Source organism: Callionymus lyra, chromosome 19, assembly GCF_982586985.1.
Source record: "Callionymus lyra chromosome 19, fCalLyr1.hap1.1, whole genome shotgun sequence".
Classification (NCBI taxonomy): Eukaryota; Metazoa; Chordata; class Actinopteri; order Syngnathiformes; family Callionymidae; genus Callionymus; species Callionymus lyra.
The window spans coordinates 2,570,286-2,591,456 of record NC_141836.1 but is presented as its reverse complement, the minus strand read 5'-3'; the positions used below and the strand labels follow the sequence as shown (position 1 = coordinate 2,591,456).

At 44.8% G+C, this 21,171-nt stretch overlaps 2 protein-coding genes across 3 annotated transcripts; one reads left to right on the top strand and one right to left on the bottom strand.

The window, feature by feature from the left end:
• Nucleotides 1-5,080: 5,080 nt before the first annotated feature.
• Nucleotides 5,081-9,315, top strand: LOC148058926 (chymotrypsin-C-like). The gene is made up of 7 exons (XM_087781461.1): nucleotides 5,081-5,182; nucleotides 5,243-5,295; nucleotides 5,431-5,476; nucleotides 5,601-5,737; nucleotides 5,790-5,935; nucleotides 9,092-9,256; nucleotides 9,298-9,315. The coding sequence occupies exons 2-7, from the start codon at nucleotides 5,259-5,261 to the stop codon at nucleotides 9,313-9,315; spliced, it is 549 nt and encodes a 182-aa protein (XP_087637587.1). The 5' UTR covers nucleotides 5,081-5,182; nucleotides 5,243-5,258.
• A 5,547-nt stretch (nucleotides 9,316-14,862) lies between these two features.
• LOC148058925 (transmembrane protein 51-like) lies at nucleotides 14,863-19,627 on the bottom strand. Of its 2 annotated transcripts, XM_087781321.1 has the most exons (4): nucleotides 19,528-19,561; nucleotides 18,357-18,506; nucleotides 17,464-17,912; nucleotides 14,863-15,642 (listed from the first exon to the last, which is right to left on the bottom strand). In XM_087781321.1, exons 3-4 carry the CDS (start codon nucleotides 17,871-17,873, stop codon nucleotides 15,273-15,275), a joined length of 780 nt encoding a protein of 259 aa, XP_087637447.1. In that variant the 5' UTR covers nucleotides 17,874-17,912; nucleotides 18,357-18,506; nucleotides 19,528-19,561; the 3' UTR covers nucleotides 14,863-15,272. The 2 variants fall into 2 exon arrangements, with proteins under 2 accessions (XP_087637447.1, XP_087637446.1); XM_087781320.1 differs by lacking the exon at nucleotides 18,357-18,506 and having other exon boundaries at nucleotides 14,864-15,642; nucleotides 19,528-19,627.
• Between the last annotated feature and the right edge of the window lie 1,544 nt (nucleotides 19,628-21,171).

The window sequence follows — 21,171 nt, the reverse complement described above, 5'->3', positions numbered from 1 at the left end:
TGGTTAGTTTGGTTGGACTGCAGTACTTACTGATGTCGAGGATTTTCCTCACTTCAGCGGGTAGTCTCCAGACTTGGATCTGGTGATCTTCTCCACTAGAGCTGCTTCGGTCAGTCTTTGCTAGAGCAGAGGTTGGGATCATTTTTTGACATTTGACAGGTGTTGCATGGCCTATTTGGTTGTACAATCCTGCTACTTGGCTAAGCAAGTGTCTTTTTGTCAGTGGGTTTTGGGTTTTTTCCCTTACCTCATCTCTGTGAGAATGAGATTTTGGCCTGCCCTCATTTTCTTTTTTCTCTTTGAGAAGTTACCTGAAGTCAAAAGGTACAGTCCGTCTGATTCAACAGGACAGCCAACTTCAAGAGCTTTGTTTTCTGCTCTTATTTGGTTGGGGAGAATGGGGAACTGGTCTTGTGACGCTGGATGTTCCGTTTCATCCTTCTGCCTCCCACTTTGGCCTGACCAGACCCAAGGCTTGAGTTTCGTTGCTGCTTTCCTCTCCACCATCTCATGGACTTGGGTTGTGTGTGCTGCACGCCACTCAGGTTCTTTCTTGAGCCGTCTCTCTGTCCTCAGAAAGGTTGCCTTCACTTCACTCTAGTTATTGGGCTGGGAGCTTGGACTTTGAATCCAGGGATACTTTGTGTCCCAGTGAGGCTCCTGACTGTGAGCATCAGCTTTTACACAGGAAAGGCCTTGCCTAATAACCTCAAGCTCTTTTTCCTCACTCAGGGTCATATCTTTACCTCCTGGCTGACAATTGCCGCATCGACATCCTCCACACCTGGGTTTGCTCGCTGCTCCAATGCTGTCCCATTTCCACCAGTCTAGGAGCTCTCTGCCAGCAACTGTGCTTTTGGTTTCGGCTCTGAATTCTTGGGTCTCAGCAATTTCTCTGTACCTCACTGCTGTGGTTCTCATCGATCTTGCGAAGTGAGTTTTCGAATCATGTAGAGCCATGTCTACTTCTTCACAGAGGTCTGGATGCGCTCCGCCAACAGTCTTTCCTAAAGGGCTCTCCCAAAGGACAAGGTCTCCTACTACTTTTAATCTCTGTGGAGCAAGTCTTCCTTCACGGTGGCTGATGAGGAGCTCAACTTGCTTTGGTCTTTGAAGTTCTTCCAGGTTGGTATCGGGGAAAAACTTCTTGAGTTGTAGTGGTTTGACTACTCTGTGCACTTTTGCAATTTCATCCAAGCCATAGCAGATGAGCTTGTGTGCTCTTTCCGTGCCTTTAGGTGTCTTGACTCTCACCTTGAGGGAGTACCCTTTGGTTTTGACCTTCATAACCATGCCTCCAACTCCATGGACAACAAGTGTGACCTTTTCACTGCGTAGCTTCAGTCTTTTGGCCGCTCTGTGAGTGATGTAGTTAGTATCTGAAGCTAGGTCAATGAGAGTTCCAATCTTTTTTCCTGCATTGGCGGTTACTTCCAAAAGCATAAGAAGTACTGGCAACTCACACTTAATTGAGGCCATCCTTCCAGGTAGGTCCTTTTTAGCGCAATGGGATCTTGCAGCCATGTTGGTGAATGTTCTCCTGAACTTTTCTGCCATGCCTTGGGTGAGCTCGGATAACAAATCCTCCTGTTCCTCTGTGAGTGGCTGCCGTCTGATGCTGGATTTCCCTTTCTCGGATACTTTCCCTTTGAATCCTCCCTTGAGGCAAAGAAGGAAATGGTGGTCCGATGATCTTCCTCTCATGCAGTCTTTGTTCCTGCACAGGTAAGTGTCTACACATTCCTCATCCTCCGTATGACATCTGAGGCATCTTCTGCATGCACCAAGCCTTTCAACAGTACTTAATTTTTCGCCAGGCTTCAGTTCTTTGAACCGCTTGCACAAGAAGATCTTCTCAAGGTGCTTTTCATCTCCACAGACAACACATCCTACTCTTTCTGTTGACTTTGTCGAGGCATATTTCGTTTCCAAGAACTGAGACTTCTTTTCGGGCGTTCTACTTACACCCAGTTGGTCTAGTCTCTCTTAAATTTCCTCCTGAGTCTTTAAAAATGTGAGAAGGCTGTCAAAGTGATTGTCGGGGTTGACTCCATTGGATTGATTTACCATGAATGTCAGCCAGTCCCTCTTGATATTGTCCGGCAGTTTGCTCTCTATAGATCGGATTACCAGGGGATTCTTGATGGCTCCTGTACATTAAAGCTCAATGAGGTCATTCAGGGCCTTTTCTACAGCTTGAATTAAGTCAATCACCTTTCTTGGCTGGCGTGAGGGGGGAATGCTCTCCAGGTCCTCAATTATCTCCAGAGCAATCGTTGACTTATTTCCATACCTGTTTTGAAGTACCCTAAATATGTCTTCAGCACTATTGTATGTTGAAAGGTGCAGGTCTCTAGATACGTTCTCATCCACACTATCAAGAAGTTTAAACTTTTTTACCTCAACTGAGCCAGTCGGCTCTCCCTGCTTTTGTAGGTTCTCCCAGTCTTTTCTCCATCTGTGGAAATTCCTCTTGATCCCAGTGAATTTAGGGAGACTGGTCGGCTTGATCCTCACCACTGGTTGTAGAGCTGCCAAGAGTTGAGGCTCTTTTCCTCTTTTTTCCTCTTCAGCGAATCTTTGTGCGGTGAGGAATTCTGCCCTTCTGGCTTCGAGGGTGTTTCCTAGGGCTCTCAGGTCCTTTACTCTGATTTGCAGGTGTGTTACTTGATCATGAGGGATCCATCCGTCCCAGTTCCTCATGGTCGAAGTGGCATCATGGATGAGGTTCCTCACTCCTTCCAGCTGAACTTCACAGGCTTTCCCTGCTTCCTGGATTGCAGAGATTACCTCATTTTCTCCATATCTTTGCCACAGGTGAGATTGAACTATTTTCCTGACCTCATGCAGTTTTGCATCACAATCTTCTGTCGTTCTTTCAAGGTCATCTCGCTACTGGTCAAGCTTGACCTCTTCACCCTCATCAACTTCAGCTTCGTTTTCTGCAAGTAGCCCAGCCTCATATTCATCATTTGTGTTGCTGACGTTCCTTGCAAGAGAGCTGAGCTTTCTGAACTCTTCTCGTAGCTCGTGCTCGACCAAGTCCTCTGCTGCTCTGCTCAGGTAGTTCACTTGTTTCGTAAAGGCCGTTTTCGCTAAGGTTCTCTTGTTTCAGTTGCTTGACTGTTCTCCCAAGAGTTTCCTTTGCCATGGTTGAGGATTTTTACTTCAATTGATCTCCTTGCGTTGACAGCTTGACTTTGGGTCTTTGATCCAAGTCTTCACTGCCACACGCTGGTTTTCAACTGTCAAGTTCTGTGAGTGTTTGGACCACAACTATGCCCGAACTTGAAAAGGGCTTGACCACTTGTCGAAGGATGCAAAGGACAACTCGATTCTTTCTCTTTGGTTTTTTATTTTCTTCTGATGATTTCAGTCGAATATTCCAGTTCGGAATATAATTGTCAATAATGAATAGGTTGAAAACCTTTAAAATAGAAACATGCATTAGTTTTAATACATTTCAATTAAGGTCAACTAAAATGTTAAATAAAATGTTCATATAACTTGCTTTTCCAAGCAAGTTTACAAAATTATATCAGTATGTGCTAACAATCAGTTTTAAGTGCAAACCAAAAGACAAAATGCAAGCTTAAATTAGCTTAAACAAAAGTATCTTAATAAATGATTAGCACTCAGGAGCAAACATAATCCTCTTTAAAAGTAGTTTCTTTCCTACCAGTTGCATCTTCTGGGTGATCAGGAGCTGTGATCATGTCCTGTTTTCAGGAGCAGGTGAGAGAGACTGACTGGGCTCAGTCCAAACATTTAGGCCATGCTGTTCTGGTGGGTGCGCAGGTAAATTCGGTCCTACTGGCAACACAGGCCAGGATGTTGGTCCCACCAGAGTCTTTTGCACATGTTCGCCCTCTGCTGGTTTGGAGTGCAATTGAGTCTTGACTTGACAATGGGAGAATTATTTCTCTGCACTGTGCGAGTCGTCCCAGAGCCATTGTTCAGCCTGAAGCCAATACGTTTTTAGGTTGAAAAGTTTGCCCCCCTGAAAAAATGTAATGCCCCCCCTTAAATGTTTTTCTGCAGCCGGGTCTGTCAGTGTTATACTAGATCCACTCAGTATAAACTGTTGTCAACATTGAAGTCAAATCATCTCCAGAAATGATACTTTGTGATGAAGTCTTAACGTTAAAAGAGACAAATGTAATAATATCTTTAATGAATCAATTCATGTACATTTATATCAAACCTGCTATTCCCTGCATGATGGGATCAGAAACACTAGAATTCTACTTTCTCGGTACGTTTTAGATTTACAACACATGAACATACAGTAGATCTGACTTAATTATTAAGGTCATGTATGTCATTAATCATTTTTCTACTTCATGACGACATCATTAAAAGTGTGAACTGCAGTCACACTGCAAGTTTATGTCCATAATCCTTAGATATTCTCTCCAAATGAGAACAATTTAACAGAAGAGTTTAACATTACCTTGGCTGTAGTCATACTCTGTAGACAGAAGCTTCACCTGCACAGGTGATCTCATTAGCTCGTCCTGTCTCTCCACCTGCACGCAAAGCAACTTGTACTCTCTGCTGCCCTCTAGTGTTGCTAAAACGATTTATTATGTCCAATAAACAAACCTACAGAAAGACTTAACAGTGTGGGTCTTGCTTTTTTTTTCAAGGGTCCCCATTTTGTCTCAAACATCAATATAGCTAATATTTAACACTAATTGGTAAATATCAAACATTTATGCTTCATTACAGTTGAAACAATTGTTCTCTGGTAACAAATATTTATCATTAAACATGTGTGTTCATGTATGATCCATGGCACTCATCATGATGGACAAATATGATGGAAAAACATTCTATTAGTGTCAGTACAGTACACGAGGTTGGAAATCAACGACGCATTTGCGCATGCGTTGTCCACCTACAAGGAGGTTTATAACGGTCAGACGCGGAAGAATCTACCAAACTATCACTGATAGATTCTCAAAAATCCTCTGATATTAAATGATCTTTTCTCTCAAGGATAAGGATGTTGAAGGAGTGACGTCACAGTGTCCACTGTTGAAGGATAAGGATGTTGAGTGTCCAGCTCTGTGCAGATCTCGCTGCAGTCGGACAGCAGGGGGCGCTGGAGTCACGTGTGTGGAGGGGTCCTCATCTCCTCTGCGTGGGTCCTCACGTCCGCTCACTGCATCAAGCAAGTGTCACGAGCGTCAGTGTCTCTGAAGCTTCAGTGAACATCGTTGTCTCGCTGCAGGCCGAGCTCCAGGTACCGAGTGATGCTGGGCGGACACCTGAGGGAGGAGGAGGAGGAGGAGGAGGAGGAGGAGGAGGAGGAGGAGGAGGAGGAGGAGGAGGAGGAGGAGGAGGAGGAGGAGGAGGAGGAGGAGGAGGAGGAGGAGGAGGAGGAGGAGGAGGAGGAGCAGGACTCTGCTGGAGCTTCTGCTGGAGCTTCAGACATCTTCACGCACGAGGACTACAGCTTCATGTTGAGCCGGTACACACACACACACACACACACACACACACACACACACACACACACACACACACACACACACACACACACACACACACACACACACGCCTGTATTCTACTCTCTGATGGTGACTTCCTGTAGCAACGACATCGCCCCGATCAAGCTGTCTGACCCCATGACCTTCTCTGACGTCATCTCGCCTGCATGTCTTCCACGGAGTGACGTCACTCTCGCTCACGGGGCGGCGTGTTACGTCACCGGCTGGGGTCGCCTGTCCAGTGAGTGATTGACCATCGTTTTGAGGTGAAGCACTAACGTGGCACCCGACAGCTCAGGGGCCCCTCGCTGACGTCCTCCAGCAGGCCCTGCTGCCGGTGGTGGACCATCTCACCTGCTCTCAGCACGACTGGTGGAGTGTTCTGGCCACGGACAGGATGGTGTGTGCGGGAGGAGATGGCGTCACCGCGGGTTGTCACGCGAGTCTGACCATAACGTAAGCTTATGGAGCTCAACGAAAGGTGGTAAGATTTTTTCATTTTCTCTCTTTAATTCGGCTTTTACTACCGAGTTGAACGTCAGTGACAGCTGGTACCCACGTGACCGCTGTTCGCTTCAAAAGATCCTGCTCTGCGCGCCTGTCAGTGACGCGGCGTCGTCAGTGACGTCATCGGTGCTGAATGTGGGACTTCTTAATGTTCGCTCCATTACTAATAAATCCTTTATTCTTAATGATCTTTTCACAAGAGTTAATTTGGATTTATTATGTCTTTCTGAGACTTGGCAGAGAGAGGAAGAGTTTATTCATCTGAACGAACTCTGTCCAGTAGGGAGCGCTGTTCTGGGGAAGCCTCGCCTCTCTGGTCGTAGAGGAGGTCTTGCTACTGTTTTTAGGGAGAGTTGTTCTTGCAAAGTGATTCAGACACAGGAATTCACTTCTTTTGAATCTCAGATGATCTTGGTTGGTTCTACAAGACCTTTCTATTGTGTGTCAATCTACCGCCCGCCTGGTCCTGCGGCGGTGTTCTTGAAAGACTTTAGTGACTTCTTATCTTCCATTATTCAAATGGAATCTGTTCTTATTCTTGGAGACTTTAATCTTCATGTTGATGTCGTCACATCTTGTTCTGCTAAAGAACTTTTAACTTTAACTGAAGCCTTTAATTTTGAGCAACATGTTTCTGAACCCACTCATCAAAAAGGCCACATTTTAGACTTAGTTTTTACTCTTGGCCTGGACATTTCTAATGTATCTGTACATGATGTCCATCTGAGTGATCATTCTCTTGTCTTGTTTAACCTGGACTTCATCCCTGAACCTAAGCCTTTGAAAGTTAGGTCTCAGAGGCATGTCATCTCAGCCGATACTGCAGACAGTTTTTCTGCTATGTTTGACGCTCTTTCCTTTGATGACTGCCCAGATGTGGACAGTTTGATTCACTGTTTCACTGGTCATTGTGTTGAAATACTGGATCAAGTGGCACCTGTTAAATCGAACTTGAAAATTCAGAAAAAACGGTGCCCTTGGACAAATGAAGATCTCCTGAGTCTGAAGAGACTTTGTCGAAAGACTGAGCATCTCTGGAAGTCTACTAAACTTGAGGTGCACAGACTTCACCTCAGGGATCTGTTGACTTCTTACAATGAGATGGTAGAAACTGCTAGATCTGATTACATCAGAAAACTGGTAGCAGCAAATAGGAAAAACCCCAAAGTTTTGTTTGACACGATTAATTCTCTTGTGTCTCCTGCTCCTCAAATCACGCCCGTCTTCTGTGAAGCTGACAGCAATGCATTGTTGAGATTTTTCATTGACAAAATTAAATTGATCAAAGAGAAAATCTCTTCCCCTTTGTTTGGAACCCCTACTGTCTCTGAGCCCATCTCCTCCTCTTGGTCCTCCTTCACTGCTGTATCTTTGGGTGATATTTCAGCACTAGTGAACAAGATGAAACCATCCTCTTGCTCAGATGACGTCCTTCCTTGTAGGCTTTTTATCAAAGTATTTGATGTAATTGGCCCCTGGGTTACCAATATGGTGAACCTCTCCCTTTCCACAGGGGTTTTTCCCAATGCATTTAAACATGCCATTGTGGAGCCTCTGCTCAAAAAACCAGGCTTAGACCCAACTGACCTCAGTAATTTCAGGCCTATTTCTAAGCTCCCTTTCTTGTCCAAGATCTTGGAGAAGGTGGTGTCTGAGCAGCTGTCTTTGTTCCTGGATCAGAGCGACATCCATGAGAAGTTTCAGTCTGGCTTCCGTAAACATCACTCTACGGAGACAGCTTTATTGAAAGTGTCCAGTGACATCATGATGTCGGCTGACTCGGGTAAATTCACTGTTCTGGTGCTCTTGGATCTGTCCTCAGCCTTTGACACAGTTGATCACCAGATCCTGCTGAGAAGACTGAGGGATGAAGACTGTCTGGGTCTGTGTTAGAATGGTTCTCATCTTACCTTTCTGGGCGCAGTTTTAGTGTATCTGCCAATCAAATGAGGTCTGAATCGGCAGATCTGTTGTGTGGAGTCCCTCAAGGTTCTGTTCTGGGTCCTTTATTGTTTTTGCTGTACTTGATTCCCCTCGGTAAAATCATTCAGAGATTTCCAGATGTTTCTTATCACATTTTTGCTGATGACATCCAGCTCTACTGCTCTTTTGACCCAACTGAGCCCCAAAGGCTGAACAGCTTAGTCAATTGTTTGCTAGAAATCAAACAATGGCTGAGTGAAAACACTTTACAGCTAAATGTGGACAAAACTGAAACTCTGGTGATTGCTCCTGATGATAAGATTCCAGGGTTGAGTCAGTACTTGGGTGACTTAGGTCAGTCTGTCAAACTGAGCCTGAGAAACCTGGGTGTTGTATTTGATAAAGACATGTCTCTTGTTCAACACTGCAGAAAACTGACCAGAAACTGTTTCCTTCAACTGAGAAAAATCTCTAAACTTAGGAAAATGTTGTCGGAACATGATCTGGAGCTTGTAATCCATGCGTTTGTTTCTTCTCGTCTGGACTATTGCAACAGTTTGCTTTCATGTCTTAACAAAAAGGATCGTCTCGTCTGCAGTTGATTCAAAACTCTGCAGCGAGAATTCTGACCCGCTCTAGTAGAAGAACTCACATTTCTCCGATCCTTAAAACTCTTCACTGGCTTCCAGTTTCTTTCAGGATCAACTTTAAAATTCTGGTTCTTACTTTCAGATCTATTCATGGTCAGGCTCCTCCTTACAACACTGATCTGATCCAGCCTTACACCCCAGCTCGGGCTCTGAGGTCTGTGGATCAGAATCTACTTATGGTTCCACGCACACGGCTCAGGACCAGAGGAGAGAAATCTTTTCAGGCTGTTGCTCCTAAGCTTTGGAACCATCTTCTCTCTCTTTGCGCTTGATGGATCTACTGACTCCTTTAAGAAACACCTTAAGACGTTTCTATTTGTTCAGGCTTTTCCTTGAATTTCTCGAACTCATGTGTTGTTCTCAGTATTATCTTGATCTTTAAAGTATGTACTTTTTTGAGTATTGTTTTGATTGTCTAAGCGCTTTGTGACCCTGGTCTCGAAAAGCGCTATATAAATAAATATTACTTACTTACCATGCGTCTCTACGACTGCAGTACTGACGCTGACCTGCAGGGGGACTCCGGGGGGCCACTCAACTGCCAGAACACGGACGGGTCTTGGGAGGTCCACGGGCTGGTGAGCTTCGGTTCTGGTCAAGGCTGTAATGTCCTGCAGAAACCAACGGTCTTCATACGCGTGAGCTCCTACCTCACCTGGATCAACAAGGTAACCTGTGCTGCAAACATACGACACGTTATGACTTCGCTCTCGTCCTGCAGGTCGTGTCCAGCAACTGAAGTCTCGTTGAGACGCTGATCCATCAGAGGTCGTGTCCAGCAACTGAAGTCTCGTTGAGACGCTGATCCATCAGAGGTCGTGTCCAGCAACTGAAGTCTCGTTGAGACGCTGATCCATCAGAGGTCGTGTCCAGCAACTGAAGTCTCGTTGAGACGCTGATCCATCAGAGGTCGTGTCCAGTAACTGAAGTCTCGTTGAGACGCTGATCCATCAGAGGTCGTGTCCAGCAACTGAAGTCTCGTTGAGACGCTGATCCATCAGAGGTCGTGTCCAGCAACTGAAGTCTCGTTGAGACAGAGATCCATCAGAGGTCGTGTCCAGCAACTGAAGTCTCGTTGAGACGCTGATCCATCAGAGGTCGTGTCCAGCAACTGAAGTCTCGTTGAGACGCTGATCCATCAGAGGTCGTGTCCAGCAACTGAAGTCTCGTTGAGACGCTGATCCATCAGAGGTCGTGTCCAGCAACTGAAGTCTTGATGAGACAGAGATCCATCAGAGGTCGTGTCCAGCAACTGAAGTCTCGTTGAGACGCTGATCCATCAGAGGTCGTGTCCAGCAACTGAAGTCTCGTTGAAACGCTGATCCATCAGAGGTCGTGTCCAGCAACTGAAGTCTCGTTGAGACGGAGATCCATCAGAGGTCGTGTCCAGCAACTGAAGTCTCGTTGAGACGCTGATCCATCAGAGGTCGTGTCCAGCAACTGAAGTCTCGTTGAGACGGAGATCCATCAGAGGTCGTGTCCAGCAACTGAAGTCTCGTTGAGACGCTGATCCATCAGAGGTCATGTCCAGCAACTGAAGTCTCGTTGAGACGCTGATCCATCAGAGGTCGTGTCCAGCAACTGAAGTCTCGTTGAGACGGAGATCCATCAGAGGTCGTGTCCAGCAACTGAAGTCTCGTTGAGACGGAGATCCATCAGAGGTCGTGTCCAGCAACTGAAGTCTCGTTGAGACGCTGATCCATCAGAGGTCGTGTCCAGCAACTGAAGTCTCGTTGAGACGCTGATCCATCAGAGGTCGTGTCCAGCAACTGAAGTCTCGTTGAGACGGAGATCCATCAGAGGTCGTGTCCAGCAACTGAAGTCTCGTTGAGACGCTGATCCATCAGAGGTCGTGTCCAGCAACTGAAGTCTCGTTGAGACGGAGATCCATCAGAGGTCGTGTCCAGCAACTGAAGTCTCGTTGAGACGCTGATCCATCAGAGGTCGTGTCCAGCAACTGAAGTCTCGTTGAGACGGAGATCCATCAGAGGTCGTGTCCAGCAACTGAAGTCTCGTTGAGACGGAGATCCATCAGAGGTCGTGTCCAGCAACTGAAGTCTCGTTGAGACGGAGATCCATCAGAGGTCGTGTCCAGCAACTGAAGTCTCGTTGAGACGTAGATCCATCAGAGGTCGTGTCCAGCAACTGAAGTCTCGTTGAGACGCTGATCCATCAGAGGTCGTGTCCAGCAACTGAAGTCTCGTTGAGACGGAGATCCATCAGAGGTCGTGTCCAGCAACTGAAGTCTCGTTGAGACGCTGATCCATCAGAGGTCGTGTCCAGCAACTGAAGTCTCGTTGAGACGCTGATCCATCAGAGGTCGTGTCCAGCAACTGAAGTCTCGTTGAGACGCTGATCCATCAGAGGTCGTGTCCAGCAACTGAAGTCTCGTTGAGACGGAGATCCATCAGAGGTCGTGTCCAGCAACTGAAGTCTCGTTGAGACGCTGATCCATCAGAGGTCGTGTCCAGCAACTGAAGTCTCGTTGAGACGCTGATCCATCAGAGGTCGTGTCCAGCAACTGAAGTCTCGTTGAGACGCTGATCCATCAGAGGTCGTGTCCAGCAACTGAAGTCTCGTTGAGACGCTGATCCATCAGAGGTCGTGTCCAGCAACTGAAGTCTCGTTGAGACGGAGATCCATCAGAGGTCGTGTCCAGCAACTGAAGTCTCGTTGAGACGCTGATCCATCAGAGGTCGTGTCCAGCAACTGAAGTCTCGTTGAGACGCTGATCCATCAGAGGTCGTGTCCAGCAACTGAAGTCTCGTTGAGACGGAGATCCATCAGAGGTCGTGTCCAGCAACTGAAGTCTCGTTGAGACGGAGATCCATCAGAGGTCGTGTCCAGCAACTGAAGTCTCGTTGAGACGCTGATCCATCAGAGGACGTGTCCAGCAACTGAAGTCTCGTTGAGACGCTGATCCATCAGAGGTCGTGTCCAGCAACTGAAGTCTCGTTGAGACGCTGATCCATCAGAGGTCGTGTCCAGCAACTGAAGTCTCGTTGAGACGGAGATCCATCAGAGGTCGTGTCCAGCAACTGAAGTCTCGTTGAGACGCTGATCCATCAGAGGTCGTGTCCAGCAACTGAAGTCTCGTTGAGACGCTGATCCATCAGAGGTCGTGTCCAGCAACTGAAGTCTCGTTGAGACGGAGATCCATCAGAGGTCGTGTCCAGCAACTGAAGTCTCGTTGAGACGGAGATCCATCAGAGGTCGTGTCCAGCAACTGAAGTCTCGTTGAGACGGAGATCCATCAGAGGTCGTGTCCAGCAACTGAAGTCTCGTTGAGACGGAGATCCATCAGAGGTCGTGTCCAGCAACTGAAGTCTCGTTGAGACGCTGATCCATCAGAGGTCGTGTCCAACAACTGAAGTCTCGTTGAGACGCTGATCCATCAGAGGTCGTGTCCAGCAACTGAAGTCTCGTTGAGACGCTGATCCATCAGAGGTCGTGTCCAGCAACTGAAGTCTCGTTGAGACGCTGATCCATCAGAGGTCGTGTCCAGCAACTGAAGTCTCGTTGAGACGCTGATCCATCATAGGTCGTGTCCAGCAACTGAAGTCTTGTTGAGACGCTGATCCATCAGAGGTCGTGTCCAGCAACTGAAGTCTTGTTGAGACGCTGATCCATCAGAGGTCGTGTCCAGCAACTGAAGTCTTGTTGAGACGCTGATCCATCAGAGGTCGTGTCCAGCAACTGAAGTCTCGTTAAGACGGAGATCCATCAGAGGTCGTGTCCAGCAACTGAAGTCTCGTTGAGACGCTGATCCATCAGAGGTCGTGTCCAGCAACTGAAGTCTCGTTGAGACGCTGATCCATCAGAGGTCGTGTCCAGCAACTGAAGTCTCGTTGAGACGGAGATCCATCAGAGGTCGTGTCCAGCAACTGAAGTCTCGATGAGACGGAGATCCATCAGAGGTCGTGTCCAGCAACTGAAGTCTCGTTGAGACGGAGATCCATCAGAGGTCGTGTCCAGCAACTGAAGTCTCGTTGAGACGCTGATCCATCAGAGGTCGTGTCCAGCAACTGAAGTCTCGTTGAGACGCTGATCCATCAGAGGTCGTGTCCAGCAACTGAAGTCTCGTTGAGACGCTGATCCATCAGAGGTCGTGTCCAGCAACTGAAGTCTCGTTGAGACGGAGATCCATCAGAGGTCGTGTCCAGCAACTGAAGTCTCGTTGAGACGCTGATCCATCAGAGGTCGTGTCCAGCAACTGAAGTCTCGTTGAGACGCTGATCCATCAGAGGTCGTGTCCAGCAACTGAAGTCTCGTTGAGACGGAGATCCATCAGAGGTCGTGTCCAGCAACTGAAGTCTCGATGAGACGGAGATCCATCAGAGGTCGTGTCCAGCAACTGAAGTCTCGTTGAGACACTGATCCATCAGAGGTCGTGTCCAGCAACTGAAGTCTCGATGAGACGGAGATCCATCAGAGGTCGTGTCCAGCAACTGAAGTCTCGTTGAGACGCTGATCCATCAGAGGTCGTGTCCAGCAACTGAAGTCTCGTTGAGACGGAGATCCATCAGAGGTCGTGTCCAGCAACTGAAGTCTCGTTGAGACGCTGATCCATCAGAGGTCGTGTCCAGCAACTGAAGTCTCGTTGAGACGCTGATCCATCAGAGGTCGTGTCCAGCAACTGAAGTCTCGTTGAGACGCTGATCCATCAGAGGTCGTGTCCAGCAACTGAAGTCTTGTTGAGACGGAGATCCATCAGAGGTCGTGTCCAGCAACTGAAGTCTTGTTGAGACGGAGATCCATCAGAGGTCGTGTCCAGCAACTGAAGTCTCGTTGAGACGGAGATCCATCAGAGTCTGAAGGAACTGAAAACAGACGTCACAGCAGCAGTGATGAAAACCCACAAGATATGTTTTCAAAAGGATTTAATTCCAATAGAAATGTTAACAAAAGTGATTTTAACAGAGAAATAAAGTTCAAGTAGAAACACTCGAAGAAATACATTTAATACAATTTAAAAATCATTTGGCAGCAGGAATGTGTTGTAATTCAAACTTTGTCCACAGATGTAGTACTTTTTTACTTCCTGTTGTTTCCGTTCTTGAACATGATTCAAACATTCACATGTGAGTAGAACGACGAGACACAGAGGACACACTGGAAAGCACAGAAAGGATTTTCAGTCTTGTGTGTTTTTACCTCAAAAATTCTAACTAGTTTAGAAAAAGACAAAATTGCTCTTGATTGCTGAATAAATAAAATAATGAGTAAAACCTTCTGGATTCATGGAGTAAAAATGTTAAAATACTGGGATGTTTGGTTCCATCAGATGTTAAAGCTCCAGTCAGGATGAAGCTCGTGAATCTTCTGGTCCTCAACATGAATGAAGCTCGAGACGGAGGAGACCAGCGTCGCCATGACGACAGCAGGGAAGCCCTTTGTTTGGTGTCAGACGTCACATGATGATGAACGTTGTGTACGTCGTGTCTTCAGTGTCACAAGAGAAAGAAAACAAAGATGTGTCTCGACCGCGAGACCTTCACTCAAGAGACTCTTGTTCCACAGGAACATCATGACCTCGTCAGGTTGACATGTACTGTTGACATGTACTGTTGACATGTACTGTACTGTCAACAGTACATGTCAACATGTACTGTTGACATGTACTGTACTGTCGACATGTACTGTACTGTCAACAGTTCATGACAGTACATGTCAACATGTACTGTCGTGTACTGTACTGTCATGTACTGTACTGGCATGTACTGTTGACATGTACTGTACTGTCAACAGTACATGTCAACAGTACATGTACTGTACTGTCATGTACTGTTGACATGTACTGTTGACATGTACTGTACTGTCAACAGTACATGACAGTACATGTCAACAGTACATGACAGTACATGTCAACATGTACTGTCAACAGTACATGTCAACAGTACATGTCAACAGTACATGTCAACAGTACATGTCAACAGTACAGTACATGTCAACAGTACATGTCAACAGTACAGTACAGTACATGTCAACAGTACATGTCAACAGTACTTGACAGTACAGTACATGTCAACAGTACATGACAGTACAGTACATGTCAACAGTACATGTCAGTACAGTACATGTCAACAGTACATGTCAACAGTACATGACAGTACATGTCAACAGTACATGACAGTACAGTACATGACAGTACATGTCAACAGTACATGTCAACAGTACATGTCAACAGTACATGACAGTACATGTCAACAGTACATGACAGTACAGTACATGACAGTACATGTCAACAGTACATGACAGTACAGTACATGTCAACAGTACATGACAGTACAGTACATGACAGTACAGTACATGACAGTACAGTACATGACAGTACAGTACATGACAGTACAGTACATGACAGTACAGTACATGTCAACAGTACAGTACCATCTACATCTGCTCGGACACGACAACAACACCGCGATGACTCGACACATCTTCTCCATCGCATCAGCAAGATGAAGGTCGCTGGTGTGATACAGAAGCATGTTCTCATGATGTTACCTTCATGTCTGGTCACATGATCACAGTTCAACCATCATCACGTGTCAATCAGCCGTCGCTGCCGTAGTGCTCCTGAGCAAGCGGCGGATCATTCCTGCTCTGAGCGCCAGGATCATGGAGCTGCTGAGCTGCACCATGTCTGGACACAAGTCTTCTGTTGCTTCCTGGACAGTGTCTCCTCACCATGGAGTCCTAAAGAGGAGGAACCTTGTCCTCGTACTGGGGCGGGGGGGTCAGGGGTTCTACGCTCAACCCTGCAGGAGCGTCTGCAGACTTCACGTGCATCTTCTCAGACTTGATCCTGCGGATCTTAAGGAGCTTCCGACTGTTCTTAGGACCTCGACGGTGAGACCCCGGCGCGCTGGGACCGGACTGTGTTGATGGAGGAGCGACCTCTGACCCCTCAGACTCGTACTGCAGACCGTCCACCTTGACCAGGTCGTCGTAAGACGGCAGCTGGGAGGAGCCAGGCTCAGGGTTGCTCTGAGGGACCGGGTACTGACCACTGCCCACCGCCTCTTCATAGGAGGGGACGGCGTATCTCTGGGCCTGTTGCTCCGGCCTGAAGACAAACATCATTCAGAACCGTCAGTAAAAGCACATGTTTAACATGAGCTTATATCTATATAGAGATAGATATTTATATCTAGATAGAGATAGATATTTATATCTATATATAGAGATAGAGATAGATATTTATATCTATATAGAGATAGATATTTATATCTATATAGAGATAGATATATATATCTATATATAGAGATAGAGATATAAATTTATATCTATATAGAGATAGATATTTATATCTATATAGAGATAGATATTTATATCTATATATAGAGATAGATATTTATATCTAGATATAGATATTTATATCTATATATAGAGATAGAGATATATTTATATCTATATATAGAGATAGAGATATATTTATATCTATATAGAGATAGATATTTATATCTATATATAGAGATAGAGATATATTTATATCTATATATAGAGATAGAGATATATTTATATCTATATAGAGATAGATATTTATATCTATATATAGAGATAGGGATATATTTATATCTATATAGAGATAGATATTTATATCTATATAGAGATAGATATTTATATCTATATAGAGATAGATATTTATATCTAGAGAGATAGAGATAGATATTTATATCTAGAGAGATAGAGAGATATTTATATCTAGAGAGATAGAGAGATAGATAGATAGATAAGAAAAAACATTTTCAATGTTTAGGAATAAGAAAATTACACTTAGCTTCACTTTCAAGTTGAACTAAAGTGTGTGTTTAAGTGTGTGTGTTGTTGTGATGTGTGACTCTATTGTATCATCAGTGTGTGTGTTGTTGTGATGTGTGACTCTATTGTATCATCAGTGTGTGTGTGTTGTTGTGATGTGTGACTCTATTGTATCATCAGTGTGTGTGTTGTTGTGATGTGTGACTCTATTGTATCATCAGTGTGTGTGTTGTTGTGATGTGTGACTCTATTGTATCATCAGTGTGTGTGTGTTGTTGTGATGTGTGACTCTATTGTATCATCAGTATGAGTGTGTTGTTGTGATGTGTGACTCTATTGTATAATCAGTGTGAGTGTGTTGTTGTGATGTGTGACTCTATTGTGTCATCAGTGTGTGTGTGTGTTGTTGTGATGTGTGACTCTATTGTATCATCAGCGTGTGTGTGTGTTGTTGTGATGTGTGACTCTATTGTATCATCAGCGTGTGTGTGTTGTTGTGACTCTATTGTATCATCAGTGTGAGTGTGTTGTTGTAATGCGTGACTTTATTGTATAATCAGTGTGTGTTGTTGTGATGTGTGACTTTATTGTATCATCAGTGTCTGTTGTTGTGATGTGTGACTCTATTGTATCATCAGTGTGTGTGTTGTTGTAATGTGTGACTTTATTGTATCATCAGTGTGTGTTGTTGTGATGTGTGACTCTATTGTATCATCAGTGTGTGTGTTGTTGTAATGTGTGACTTTATTGTATAATCAGTGTGTGTTGTTGTGATGTGTGACTTTATTGTATCATCAGTGTGTGTTGTTGTGATGTGTGACTCTATTGTATCATCAGTGTGTGTTTGTACAAAACTCTTTTCATTGAAACATTGTCACCTTGAACATTCACTACATGACACCAGTGTTGATCACTAGTTGAACTTTAACTCCTTTTAAATTCGGTATGATGAGGTTCAGTTCCTTCATTCTGCCACTAGGGGGAGCAATGTTCCTGCATGACCTTGTAAGGGGTTGAAGTTAGTGAAGCCGATTTCAATTCATTCCAGTTACCTCTGGCGCCCCCTGGTGGTCGTATGAAGAACAGAACCAGAGCCGAACAGCTGGTGTGAATGAAGTCAACTCACGTCTCTCTGCTCTCCTGCTGCCGTCCTGCTGATCTGCTCTGAGCCTCCAGAAGTCTCATCTGCTCCCGTTGTTTGTTCCTCATCCCCAGACACAAGGACATGAGCAGCATGATCACACCCGAGCCCACCAGCACGAAGGCCACCGAGGAAGCTTTGTTCTTACGGTTCCCTTTGTCAGTGTCAGCGGAGCTGGTGCTGTTGAGCTGAGGGTCTGCAGGGACGACGCTCCACACGATCATCACGATGCCCAGAGCCACCAGACCCACGCCCAGAGCACACAGAGCATACTGGGAGCCCGAGTTCCCAGAGTTCTCGCTGCTCGCTGGGTTGTTGTTCCTGTTGTTGTTGTTGTTGTTGCTGCTGCTGCTCGGGGGGGCGTTGTTGGAGTGTCCCTCAGCATCTGCTCGCATCTTGTCAGGAACTCAGGTTGACTTCTGTGAGAGACACACCTGAGGACGTCCACAGGTTCAAATAGTTTCAAACATCGAGTTGAACAAAGACAATCATTGAATCGTCACAAAAAAAACGTTTCACAACTTTTATGAAGAAACTTTACTTCAGACTGAGTTCATAAAAACAAACTTCTTTCATCACAAACCCGACAGTGACGAGAAGGAGCGTCTGTGGTCAAACATCTACAGCTGACTCACTAGTTACCCAGTGAACTCATAAAACATGTTCCTGGAAGAACAAACTAATCCCATAAATCTTTGTTTCCTCTTCAACATTTGAACAAAGAAAATATGAAGGAAAGAGAAAATACACTTTTCAAAAACAAACGAGAAATTATTTAGTGAATTGATCAAAACACCTCATTGACCAGAAGCTGCTGGAGAACATCGTGAGCATCAAACGATCGATGGTCTGAAGGTAAAATACAATATTAGTTATACCTGAGAACGGATGTTTGTTTAGCAGCCTGTGCAGACATGACTGGTCGAGCCTCTCGGAGGAGGAATGTCAAGAATGAAGACTGAGTTCAAGAGATGCATCTCAACACACAACCTGATGGAGGTGAACTTCTGTGGTTTGAACTTCCTAACCTTGGATGAATGTTGAGGAGAAAAAATGTCAAAGTTCAACTTGTTTATAATGAACACAAGGTTTCATTTTGATTCGAACGCTGAAGAAAAACAAGTCAGGATTAAAGAAGCAAATCTAATAATAATAATGACTTATTATTCATCCACACCTGAAGACAATGTTGTCCTCTGAGCTGCAGGTCGAGACACAATGTTGACGTTTCTGAGCAGAAGTTAAAAAGGTTTGTGTTCAGAACCTTCAGGCCAAACCTCCTCAAAGTTGACACAATATGCGTGTATTTGGCCAAAAACAACACGTTCTGAGGTGCTGACCATGTGTGTATTTGATAGTATAGTAGATAGTATTCAACTGGACTGTTGTGTTTCTTCATCTTCAATATGTTCCTCTCTGGACCAGGTCTGAGGTTCTGGTCTGAACTGAGCATCAGATCCATGAAGAGAAGCTTCTTTAAAGTTGGTCTCGTGAGAAACAAATGATCTTCAATAATCTTTCTTGTCAACACAGAGTAACTGTTGTTGTGAACCTTGTTAAAGACGCGTAACTAGTATTTTATTAAAGATAACTATAACTTCCAGACACTTCCTGGCGTCAACATTAGCATCTCTGGACAGTTAGCTCGTGAATTAAAGACTTTTGCGTGAGAATATCCACGAACACGTGACGCTTAAACATTCTTGAGACGCAACTCATTCAAATACTATCTTGTTTAACATTAAAGTATCTCGTGTTAAAAGTTGTCGTTTATTAACCGTCACTTTAGCTCGCTAAGCTAATCGTGAAGCGAGAACTTCTTCACGTACTTTATTGGATTTTATTGACAAAGATGTCATTGACAAAGTAGTAAACACGCTTTAAATGTTTTTCAAGTCAAACATTCGCTTAAGTTTTCAAGTTGGTTGGAAATGAAACGATCGAGTTTTGTCGTTTCAAAGACTTTTCTTTTCTTTCCTTCACAACAAGGAACTAGTTTGAATCTCGAGGTTTTGAGCGACATTCCATCAGAGAAGCAGAAGTTCTTACCTTCGTCTGCTGGAGCTTCTCTGGGATGTTGAAGTTCATGAAGACACTCGAGCAGAAGAGAGGAAGTGACAGGAAGTGACAAGAACTTCCTTTAACTCGTTCACTGACTCAGGAGGGAAGAGGCTCATAACCACGGTTCTGTGAGTGGTGAACAGTTGGAGGGTGTGGTCGGATGAAGCTCCTCAAACACGTGCTAGATTATATAGATGTTTTAAGCTTTAAAATGTATTTTACTTGAAAAATATCAGGTTATATCTGAGAAAGAAACAATGTATTTGTAATAGAATGTAGGGTTCATTCATAAAAACATTGAACACACATATATAATTATAACAAACGTGTTATTATCAAGATTTTTTTTTAGAAAAAGATAAAGATTTTAAGAAATTATTAGAGCTCATGAGATAAGACATCTGTGACACACTGTGATACTGTGACACAATGTGACACACTGTGATACTGTGACACACTGTGATACACTGTGATACTGTGACACACGGTGACACACTGTGATACAGTGTGATACTGTGACACACTGTGATACACTGTGACACACTGTGATACTTTGACACACTGTGATACACTGTGACACACTGTGATACTTTGACACACTGTGATACACTGTGATACACTTTGACACACTGTGATACACTGTGACACACTGTGATACTTTGACACATTGTGACACACTGTGACACACTGTGATACTGTGACACACTGTGATACACTGTGACACACTGTGATACTTTGACACATTGTGACACACTGTGACACATTGTGATACACTGTGACACACTGTGATACTGTGACACACTGTGATACTTTGACACACTGTGATACACTGTGATACTTTGACACACTGTGACACACTGTGATACTTTGACACACTGTGATACATTGTGACACACTGTGATACTTTGGCACACTGTGATACACTGTGACACACTGTGATACTTTGACACACTGTGATACACTGTGACACACTGTGATACTTTGACACACTGTGACACACTGTGATACACTGTGATACACTTTGACACACTGTGATACACTGTGACACACTGTGATACTTTGACACACTGTGATACACTGTGACACACTGTGATACTTTGACACACTGTGACACACTGTGATACACTGTGATACACTTTGACACACTGTGATACACTGTGACACACTGTGATACTTTGACACACTGTGATACACTGTGACACACTGTGATACTTTGAAACACTGTGATACTGTGATACTTTGAAATACTGTGATAACTCTTGATTTAAATGATAAATATCTCATGTTCTAAGAACACCACCAGTCTGAAGGTCATCTGGACTTTCTTTGTTTTGACTGCAACAAAAAGTCATCACAGCTTTAAACCTTGTTTTTCTGTTGCACCTTCCCCCGCTCTCACGTTGACCTCTGACCCCTGGCCGCGCCTCTCACTGACCTGCAGCACGAGTCCGGCTGGTGGAACCGGTTGAAGCGTTGTTCTCATGAACATCATGTTCTGACTCGTGGTGACATCATCTACCAACAGGTTGAGGACCACACCAGCGTCCATTGTTCTGTGTTCCCCGAGGAGCTGGACTTCCTCCCATGATGGTCCTGAACATGTTTCCTCCTGGAGTGAAGCTTCTACCTGAT